The sequence below is a fragment of the Vigna unguiculata genome, chromosome 8 (genome assembly GCF_037176805.1).
Source record: "Vigna unguiculata cultivar grain cowpea cultivar isolate G323 ecotype 2 chromosome 8, ASM3717680v1, whole genome shotgun sequence".
NCBI lineage: Eukaryota > Viridiplantae > Streptophyta > Magnoliopsida > Fabales > Fabaceae > Vigna > Vigna unguiculata.
This window is the reverse complement of record NC_140799.1, coordinates 5,936,132-5,948,329: the sequence shown is the minus strand read 5'-3', so window position 1 is coordinate 5,948,329 and position 12,198 is coordinate 5,936,132. Positions and strand designations below refer to the sequence as shown.

General features: G+C 32.6%; 1 protein-coding gene across 1 annotated transcript; it reads left to right on the top strand.

The window, feature by feature from the left end:
- The first annotated feature begins 7,005 nt into the window (after positions 1-7,005).
- Positions 7,006-7,431, top strand: LOC114194294 (uncharacterized). The gene has a single exon (XM_028084422.1). It carries the CDS (start codon positions 7,006-7,008, stop codon positions 7,429-7,431), a length of 426 nt encoding a protein of 141 aa, XP_027940223.1.
- Positions 7,432-12,198: the final 4,767 nt, after the last annotated feature.

Below are 12,198 nucleotides of genomic sequence, written 5' to 3'. Positions count from 1 at the left end.
TCGAGCATGGAGTTTGGATGACGGGCGAGGGAGTCCGTGAAGCAGGACTACGAGTGGGATAGGCTTGTAGGTTGGACCACGAGCGAGGAGGGTTGTGGAAGCACATGAAATCCCAAGATTTAGAGTGCATGCATGGACTCATAATGGTTATGAGTGGGGAAAAAGGGAAATTTTATTCTAAATGAATGAATTATTATGAATTGTCGGGTGGGAGTATTTCATATTTATTTATATCTACGTGCATAGCTCACCCTATCTGTTTGTGTGTGGCGATGATCAGATAACTTGTTATCCGGGAGCAGATGATGTTTCAAGTGAGCCAATAGATGCTTAGTGGTAGAGTGAGGGAGCAGAGTACGAGGGAATTTTATAAATACTTGTATTTAATTTTCATGTAATTAAATTACTGTTTTGGACTTTCAAATTGTAATAGAGAATTATAAGTGTTTTGTTTACTTATAGTGGATATTAAATTTAAAGGTTTAAAAAATTTCCCGCGTTTTAGGAAATGGATTGATAATAAATGAGGTTTTTCATTTCATCTTTGTTTAATTCTTCTTATTTTAAGTAATATCCTACCGGGATGTTACAACTAGTAATTAGTAGCTAGTAGCTAGAGTTAGTAGCTAGTAGCTAGAGCTAGAAGCCAGTAGCTAGAGTTAGTAGCTAGAGCTAGTAGGTAGTGGCTGGTAGCTAATAGTCAGTAGCTACAAGCCAATAGGTAGTAGCTAGAGCTAGTAGCTAATAGCTAGTAGTTAGTACCTAACATAGAGTTAGTGGCTAGTAGCTAGATCTAATAACTAGTAGCAAGTAGCTAGTAGCTAGAGCTAGTAATTAGTAGCTAGAGCTAGGAGTTAGTAGCTAGAGCTAGTAGTTAGAGTTAGTAGCTAGAGTTAGTAGCTAGAGTTAGTAACTAAACCTAGTGCATAGTTAGTAGCAAGAGCTAGTACTAGTAGCTAGTAGCTAGAGGTAGAGCTAGTAACTACTAGCTAGTAGCTAGTAGATATAAAGTTAGTAACTAGTAGCTAGAACTAGTAGTTAGTCGCTAGAGTTTGTAGCTAATAGTTAGTAGCTGTCAACACCTGAGCTCGTTTGGGCAAATTTTTACCTATGTTTATTGAATTTCTATGTTGCTTGTTTCTGGTTCAATAATGTTATCTTGTTTTATCTGGTGCTTGTTTCATGTTGTTTAATAAAGTGTAAAAGTTACTAAAATATTTTTTTTTTAAATTCCATAGAAAACTACAATTGGATGAAAAAATTGTAACCTATTCATGACTATAGGCTACGGTTCCTTTAATAACTATAACTTATAGTTATGAACAGGCTACGATTTTTTCATCCAATCGTAGCCTATTATGTAATTTTTTTTAGGTCTATAGGTTACGGTTTTTAATCGTAGCTTATAAACCATCATTTTTTATTACGCGTGCATATACTACGGTTGATTAATCGTAATATAACATTGAAATTAACCGTAGTAGTCATATCCCTTTGCTACACTAGTGTTCTCGAAAATATGTGAAATTTTAAAATGAATTTATTTGCAAACATGTAAACATTTACGCCTTATGCTTTTAAGTGTTCAAGGCACTATTTTTTTAGTAGAAAAAGCTTGACAAACTAAAGATGAATCATACCCCAGTTAAAGTCTCGTAAAATCCATAGTCCAAACTTTTTGCAACGCATAGATAATCTCCATAAATTATGCATAAACAAAATTATATATACTCAAGAATGCAAAAAAATACCTAATATGTTCACCTTTGTTTAAAAATACCACCACACATAGCTAGAGTATGACAACCTTGGGTAGCTCTATGAGTGTTTACCATTATCCAATTAGGTTATGGAAACTGCCAAACAGTTTCCTTCAAAGTAGAAATTTTACCATGTCTAGTATTTATGTTAAAATATTTTAGAAACCATTAAATATGAAACAATGTTATGCATGTCTTTTTGGAACCAACCAATCTAACTACTTCTTTATTTTTGCATGTTGTCATACTAAAATCAATGGGATATTGAAATTTACAGTAGTTTCTCATACGCCAAATCATCAAAATCATTATAGTAATAACTATAACTCAAACAACTTTAAGCATAAGACTGCTTTGATACTTTAAAAACTAAATAATAGACACAGTAGATTCAATATGAAGATTTAAAAATTTGTTGTAGTCAAGTCCAAACGTACATTAACACAATAAAAAAATGAGTTACAAACTCTATGTTTTCCACATAAAGAAATATATGGAGCATAATGTGACATCCCATTTAATAGGAAACATTATCAAATAACACATCACATAATATAATATAAACAAGCAACGACAGAAAGTATAAGATAATAACAATACAATCATCCAAGTTATACATCACGAGTTTGAAAAAAGTGCTCCTCTGAGCAGATTAGCAAGACATACAAGTTCTCCAAAAAGAATTCTACACAGATATCAAACTTTTGCATTCTACTTTAAGCAACAACATTAACTTCCTCCGCCTGGTCAAGATCGACAATAGCTTCCTCATCTTCTCCCATCAATATTGGTGATCATCGCAAAAAAAAGAAAGAAAGACAACAAGAAATACAAACCAAAAAGAGAAAAAGGTAAGCTAGTGAAAATAAAATTAATATAACAGATAAATCAACATATTAAAAGATACAAACATCATAAGGCATCAAGCAACAGAAGACCCTCTAACTCGATTATTCAGATTATGCACTTGATATATAATTTTAAGGAAAATATGCAGTTGTGTTGATTACTAGACTCTGCAAAGTCTAATCGTAATGTGTTATCACCCAACCAACCACAAGGTTAATCTCAATATGTCTCGGGCTCAAAACACCTTCCAAGACTAGGACTTTTTGCCACTTTCACCACATAATCACTCTACTCTAAGTGAGTGTGAGTGATTATTAGAGTTCAGAATATATTTCCTTATCTAGACATCTCCTATATCAAGGCATACACTAACCACACCATCCAACACAGAATTTCCCTTGAAACTCTTTCATCATCAGCATTCCACAAGTTATCTCAAAACCATTCTCATCACATACTTTAAAAGGATTTTCCCTTGAAAATCAATTCATCATTCTCAATTCACAATTAAACAAATCTCCTACAATATATCATCAATGTATAATACACATATCCATTGGCAAGGTCATCATCACAGTTTCGTACATCATTATATTCCAAAAGTTCATATCCCCACGCATTCACATAATCACCAAATATACTACACAATAGCTTAACAATGCATATGCAAATTGGTTGGGATTTAAAAAAATAAATAAAATTGCAATTTGTACAAAGATCCAAAAGTTATGTTTTTACATTCAAGTGAAAGATAATTGAATTAAGAACTCGATGCAAAAGAATCAATTCGATTGGATACCTATGAAAAAATTTATGCACTAAACAAGTGATAAAAATCAAAGTTGTCAACAACCTAATCTACGGGAACCTTACAAAAAAAAAAAAACTGCTCTCACTTTACACATCCAAACAAAGATCACAACAGTAAAAACAAAGAATCATATGTTTAAAACCTGTTGTAAACATTTCAGCTCGATTTGATGGTTAACAAAGCTGAAATTTAAAATTTTGCGAGATGAATCAGAGTTGGAAAGCCCAACTTGCCCAATAAGATATTTGGCTCGTCCAACGAGTATGCATAATGTAGAAACGTGAATCCTACAATTTGACAACGTCAAATTCTAAAACCCATTTTAAGCCCCATGTAAGTTAGAAGCATGTTCAATTCCACGTTACAGTCTCAATTTCCATCAAATTTATCTTAAATCACATGCATTCAACATCACCCATAAATTTCTCTAACCCATAGATACCCAAACATGAAATTCATCCCCATTCAATACAATCACCAATCAAACATACTCAGCACATTCCAGAATGAAAATAAATACAATCTATTTCAAAGAAAAAGAGGGAGTTCTAGCTTTCTTTACCTTTAAACAACTACAAACTCTGAGAAAGGAAAACCCTTAACTAAAGAGAGTACAGGAATCCAAAAACTCAACTCAAGGGTTTCAAAGAGGAAAAACGTTCAGTCAAAAAGAGAAGGGCTCCGTAGGGTTTCCAATCCCGTTTCTGTTACAAAAAGGATGGAAGATGTACATAAGAAGTATAAGATAGTGATATGAGAGTTAGTGGAAGACGGAGAGGGAAAAGGGAAGATGGCGGGAAGGAAGGATTTGGTGGAGAAAAGGAAGACCGATTTTCTCTTTACTAGAGTCTGGGTATTTAAAACACATAACGCTACCCAATCCAGATCAATAAGCAATATGTGATTGTGATGTAAAACCTTCAACAACTCTTGATCGGTAGAATAACATACAACCAAATAAGTTTTTCCGATTCTGCAACATTAGATTGTGAAGAAAAAAAAAGTCCTAGTAGCTTTTTTGTGTCAACACGCGAAAACTATCTAAATTTTAAACATCAATTTATTCTTTTTTTTATTATCTCTCTTATTCTTATTTAATATGGTATTGGGAGGTTTAGAAACCTATTAATTACATCTTATTTTTCCGCAGAATGCACAGTGATTTGGACGTTGGAAACCTTCGTCTCTTCCATTCTACTTCTTTCCCTCTTTGCATTGACCACTGATTTCATCTATTCCATTTCAATGAATTCATCTTGTCTTTCATTTTTAATTACCATAGAGAAACATAATTTCTCATATTTCACAACAAAAAACCAATCCTAGGAACATAATTTGAAACTATCATGCATTGAAATTTCTGAATCACGTGTGCTTCCGTCACAAACCATATAATTTTTAGTGAAATCATCACAAAATAGAAAATACTTAAAAATATTTTGTTAAGTGATTAGATTCTGTAATGCATGATTAATTAACATATATATTTTCCTAATACAAGGGTTGTTCTATTCTATTTACTTACAACGAGGGATATCAAAAAAATTCGTACTCATGGGTATCCACGAATAAAATCCGTAACGGGAAGAAAATAAATATTCTAAATGGATACCCGTGGATAACGGGTACAGATTTTTTTAATACCCACTTGTTAACAGGATGAATACGGGTATCATAGTATCTGTATCCGTGAATACAGGAACCCGCTATACTCTAAATTAAATTAAAAAATAAAATAAAAAAACATGATAAAAATATTAACATATTGATTTTGAATGAGTTATTTTTTTATTAATTAGTTATAAAAAATTTCATTTCTTTGTAAACTGTCATTCAACACTATTTAAATGAGTTATTTGGACTTTGTTTAAAATTTATGAATGTTATGTATTGTATTTTATTTGCATTTACGATTAAAATGTGTTATTAAATATTTATTTTTATTTTTTGTAATACCTGTGAGTACCCTTGAATATCCGTGGATATTAATATGAGTATAGATACAGGACAAATATTGATGTAACGAATAAGGTATGAGGAAAGTATTACCGGTACCTTACTCGTCCGTTGAGATCCTTACTTACAACATTAAAATATTTGTGACGTTGTCAATCGAACCTTAATCACAACGGGAAAGTAAAATCATGGTTACCTACTTGACTAAGAAAGCTCCAAAATTAATTAAGAAATATATTATATCAAAACTTTTCTGACATAGGATACAAATTATATCATATGAGAGAAATTATAAAATGAAAAATTATAGTATACAAAATTGTAAATATAAATTAATTTATGTTCAAATTAAAAATAAAGAATTTGAAAATTTTCTAGAAATTAGCTTATGAATAAATTAAATTTTATCTATAAAGAAGTTAATTTTTTATATTCATTTCTAGATTTTCTTACTGAAAAATACTTTCAAGTAAACCGTAAATAACTCGGAATTATTAATCTAAGATCATTAATGAATCACATCCAAGAATAAGTCAAATCAATAGGAGGATATATAATGTTAGTAAAAATAAATTTAAACTTATTTTATAATTTATATTATGCAAGTAAAAATAAATGTAAATTTTTTTTAATTTCTAATTTAAATTACTATGTTTATTTCTTTCTTAATCGTACTACCCTTTTTTTAATTCTCTTGATTGTTTCTCAAAATATTACCAAAACATGTGAAGTGATTTTGGAGAAAAAAAAAAGAGTATACGAGATAATGAATCTTTTGTCATACTTATATTTTGATTGAAATGAAAAAGGAAGAAAAAGGGGGGAAAGTTTGAGGAGAGAAAAGGGGCAATATTTACATAGAAGAAGTTATTAATGTTTGTGAGAGAGAATAACTAGAAAAATTGTACCGAGGTCAAATCTTTTGCAAGTTGTAGTTATGATGAATCTAATGTTTGGTTTTAGGCTACCTAACTACGTAATTTAATTACGTGAATGACATTTTTTGTTTCATTCTATTTATTTACGAAGAATAAAAATTATTAACATAAACTAAGGTAACATAATGATGATATTTTAGAAAAAAAAATGAACATGATTTTTAACTAAATTTAAACTTACAGTTAGAGTGATACAACAAAGGATACTACGAGACAGTTAATGACAAAGTAGAAAAACAAAAACTAAAAGAGCTGTTAAGATATAACCAAATCTTTCACCAGCTTAAGGATCCCATCCCCATTGATTATTGAACAGAAACTCAACACCCCATCTTTTAGTTTTACATATTTAAAAAATAAAAAATAAAATCGTGAGGGCAAAAATTGGCACCCATTTACTGAATATAGTGAAAAAGAAGAAGAAAAACAAAACCCTAAAGAAAACAACAAAGTTTCCACAAAAAAATCGGGCACACGTTCATCCCACGGATTCTTCGGACTTTCCGAACTCAAACAATTCCCGACATATATACCCACACGATCTCAAAAATCAAAACCCCCACAACATATATCCCTCTTTGTGTTCCAAAGCAAAAACCAAAAAAATTCCCATTTCTTAAAAAACCTATCTTCTATTGTGTTTCACCATAATTTTGTTGCTGTTGTTATTGTTAACAAAGCAACAATAATAATGCAAAGTGGTATTAACCGGCAACATTCTCTGAGGGAGAAGTTAAAATCTTCCATATGTTGTTTCTCAGGAACATCGCATAACGATTCCCTAGAACACGGAGAAGGGTTTTACAGCAAATTTCATATACCCAGAACGCCAATTTCTCCGGCAGGCTCCACGTCATCTTTTTCGTGGTTCAAACTAAAGTCACCCCCGGGCACCGATTTCGGGAATGACTCGCATACACGTGTGAGGGGACGGAGTCTAAAGTCCCGATTGAGTCGGAAGCTCCTCCATAACCGTCAGTCACAGTCGGCGGACTTTAGCTACGACCCTTCCAGCTACGCCCTCAACTTCGAGAGCGAAAGCCCCGAAGAGTTTCCCTTCAGAAACTTCAGCTCACGGTTGCCGCCCTCGCCGCCGGTCGAATATTCCGGCCACTGATTAATCATTTAATCTCGTGATTGATTAATTATTTGGAAGATTAATTGATTGATTGATTAATTAATTGGTTTGGCGTTGTTGAATTTGATGGGTGCCGCGGGGATTAGCGAGGTAAAGTTTGGAATGAAAACGGAAAATATTTTTGGTTTTGTGGTGAATTGTGAAGGTTGTGGTGTTGTGTGGCCAAATATGGGTGGATACTACTTCTTCCCCTTGTATACAAGACATTTATTCTTATATATAACTATTTTACGGGTTTTAAGAAACTTGGTTATCAACTTCTGATCCTTGTAATTAGTGATTCATGTTTTTATTCATTTCTAGAAATCATTTTCTTCTTCTTTTTATGTACTAGGTGTTTATTGCTTCGCTTAAATATTTCATTAGGTAAACTCCGATCGAGGTTCAAAATTTGAGGTAGAAATAATATTGAATTGGTAGATTTGTTTTGAGAGAAATTTTGTCGAGGGATTACTAAAATACCAAGAATTCTGTCACATGATTCACTGCTGTATTTCACTTGAAAAAAAAAATCTTTTACTTTCATTCATTTATTTCACCTTTTTAATGTGATTTATTTTATATCACTTTTTTAATTATAATTTGAGATAAATTAGTTACAACAACTTTTGAAATTATTAGCGAATTTTTACTAATAGAAATTAATTTATTGGTAAGACTATTGATGAATATTAAAATTTAAATTAGTGACATAAATTTTTGTTAATAATAAATTTGTCAGTAAAATTCATTAGCTACATTTGTAGATAAATTAAAATTTGTATTATCGACAAATTTTTTATCAATAATATATCTGATAATTTGTTATGTCAATAAATCATAATTTTGATTTTTGAAAAAAAAATTCACCGATAAATTGACTGACAAATTTTTATATATTAAGAAAAGGTTAGTGAGAAGAAGAGGACGAAAAGAAGGAGGAGGTGTTGAAGGATAAGGAGCATGCTGGAGTCAATGGTGACAACGAAGGTGCAACGAAAACTGCAACAACGACGACTCAGTGACAACTCGAAAGTGCGACGTTGATGCAAAGGTGTGATGACAGTGGCTGCTAGAGTTGGAGGAAGTGGAGGAAGAGGAAGAAGAGGAAGAAGAGGAAGAGAAACAGAAGGAAAAGGAGAAAAATAAGTCAGAGGTGACGACAGTTGAAGCAACAATCACGACATCGGTGACTACGGGTGAGCATGGATTGGATTTTTAATGATCCAATCCACATCCATTTTAGATCCAAATAATTGGATTAGATTTTTGACCCAAATCCATTTTTTTAGCAAAAGTAGTTTGGATTTTTTTAAAATCCAGATCCAAATATTTGGATCAAGATTTAAATCCAATCCAAATATTTGGATCAAGTTCAAAATCCAGAATCCATTTTTTATAAAAGAAATTTAAATTGAATTTTTTTAAACTTGTGTCATTAAGGCCCGAATGACCCGGATGGGCGCAACGACCTAGACGGGCTCGACGACCCAGACGAGTCCGACGACCCGAACGAGCTCGACGACCCGAACAGGCCCGACAACCCGGATGGGCCCGACAACACGAACAAGCTCGATGACGCGAACGGGCCGAACGACCCGAATGGGCCCGACGACCCGAATGGGCCAGACAACCTAGACGGGCCAAACAGTTGGGCACGTTCGAGTAGTCGGGCACGTTCGAGTCGTGGGACCCGTTTGGGTTGTCAGGTACGTCAAGGTCGTCAGGCCCGTTCGGGTCATCGGACCCATCCGAGTCGTCGGGCATGTCTGGGTCGTCAGGCCTGTTCGGGTCGTCGGGCTCGTTCGGATCGTAGGGCCCGTCCGGGACATCGAGCCTATCTGGGTCGTAGGGCCCGTCCGGGTCATTGAGCCTGTTTAGGTCGTAGGGCCCGTCCGGGTCGTAATGCCCATCTGGGTCGACGTGCTTATTCGTGTCGTCGGGCCATCCGGGTCGTAAGGCCCGTGTAGGTCGTCAGACTCGTCTGGGTCGTCGGGCCTGTTTGGGTTGTCGGGCCCGTTTGGGTCGTCTGAGTCATCAAGTCCGTCCGGATCGTCGAGCCCATTTGGGTCGTCCGGCCCGTTCGTGTCGTCGTGCCCATCCGGGTCGTCAGATCCATCCAGGTCGTTGGGCCCGTCCGGGTTGCCGGTCCCGTCTAGGTCATCCGCCCCATTCAGGTTTTCGGGCTAGTTCGGGTCTTCGGGCCCGCCTGCCCCGTTCGGGTCATCGGGCTCACTCGAATTTTGAGGATCGTTGGGCTCGTTCGGGTCATTGGGCCGCCTAGCCCGTTCATATCTTTAGGCCCGCCCAACCTCTTATGGTCGTCGAGCCTGCCCGATCCGTATAGGTCGTCGAGCAAGGCCTGTCCAAGTCTGAATTTAGCATAGTCCATCTCAACCTTTAGTTTAACCCAATTAAAAATTTAAATTGAAAATTTGGATTGGATTTTTTGGATTATCCACATTTAAAAATCTTGATTTATAAAATGGATATTCAATCCATAAAATATATAAAATGTAGATTAGATTAAATTCCAGATCCATTAAATGGATTTTAAATGGATTAAATTTTTATTAAAATGGATTATAAATGAATTGGATTGGAGCAAAAGTGGATTGGATCAAGAAAATTAGATTTTTTTCCCACCCCTATCAGTGACAAATGTGAAAAAAAAAAAAGAGGAGGAGGAGGAAGAAGAATATCCAATTACGATCTTTTAGCGATGTATTTTACAGACGACCAAAATTTATCGATAATTATTGACGGATGTATATCAATGGATATTTATCGACGAATTTGTAGTTTTAGTAATCGGTGAAATTCATCGACGACCAACATACGAACAAATTTTTTATCATCGGTAATCCTCGATAAAATTGAATTACCCATGTTTTTTGGTATTATTAACAAATTATATTCATTATTAGTCTAAAGGATAGGAAATAACCATTTAATTTGGATAACCAATGTCATTTGAGAGATAAAAGACCAAAATAACATGATGCTTGGAACACTTTTATTTTACTTTTGTTTATGGACTTTCATCGTAAAAAAATATCTTTATTGATTGAAAAAGACATCATGATAGCTTAAAGTGTATGGCAAGATAAAATAATTCAATTAAGATCTTTTCATCCTGAGATTGGCTTTTTCTGTGTTTTTTTTTTTTTGACCAAGAAAGATATGTACAACATAAATAAATTTAATGTTGTTATGAAATTAATTTGCTTTAAATTTTATCAAAGAAATAATTTTCTTCATTGATTATTATTAGTTGTGATGTATCTAAATACTTTTTTCTTTTCATTTCTCCTTTTTAAGACTATTGGTCTATTAATCGTCTCCTATTATTTGCTAATGATAAACATACAACATGATTATAAATTAATTATAATCAAAGTTGTAGTATAGGATCATAATAATGATTGAATTTCAAGTATGATGCTGCATCAAAAAGCACAATCGAAAAGAACGAACGTAATGTGGGAAAAAAAAAAAAGCATCAGAAGACAAAATAGTATTAAACATTTATGTCCTCGACCGAACGTTGTTGGTGTAAATTTAAAAAGATGAGTCAAAAGTTTGGCAAAGAAAGCTGAAACAAGAATAAATCCTCATTCTTTAAGAAGACCAGCTCATTTTTATACGTGATGAAAATGACAATCCATATAATACTTATTTGTCATAGAATAAATAATTAATTTATATAATAAATATTGTTATATTTTATTTTTAGTATAATAAAAAATTAAAATTTCTAATTTTGATAGTTTTGTTTGGACTCAGTTAATAATTGAAGTAATTAAGTGCATATTTAGTATTTATTCATTATCATGTATGTTTATTAAAGAAATTAAGAAAACCTTTTACTGTTTATATTTTTGTCTTATACATTTTAAATTCGTTGTTTCTTAAAGTTAAATATATTAACGTTAACTTTGTTTTTAATAAAAATTAGTAAAAACCAAATACATAATATTAACTATTAATAAGATTTAAAGAAAATTAACAAAGTTAAAATTATTGAATAAAATTTTACTTTTTTAATATAAAAAAATAAAATGTGTTAAAACTGCACTGATTACCTATTCCTTTTTTTTTTTTTAATGTTTTAAGATAGTTAAAAGGTAATTAATTCCAAAATTAACATGAGATTATCTTTGTCTATATACTTTTAAACTTATTCCAAACTTAATAGACTTCACTTCATACAACAATTCGAATTTTGAGGAGAAGAATCTTTCTCCACTTGTCAATCCTAAAACGGTATCGCTTGTTTGTCAAAAGAGTATATAAGTATCATGTTCTATTTATGTTTTTTTTTTTTTTTAATTTGTTGAGTTCATACTAGTAAGAGTGCATTTTTTTATTAATAACCGTTAATTCAACCTTGCAAAGTAAATGTGTGGTACCAAAGAGAATGTATGTGTAAATACAGATGCACTACAACTCTCAAGTACAATGTTTGTTCTGGAAAGGAAAAAAGTGACTACTTTTGAAAAAACCACCTATATTGCATGAACACATTATTTTATTACAAATCATCCAAAAAATAATATTAGCAATATTCTTTTAATAAAGAAAATTATATACTTATGTATAAAGTACCAACTCATATACAAAAATAAATCAAAGAAAAACAAATACATATATGATTTGTTTATATATTCCCAAACATAGAAAAAAAAAAACTAAACAACAGTATTAGTCTTTATCTTCAACTTATTAACCACAATGAAAAAATATGGTGTTTATATTAAAGAAAAA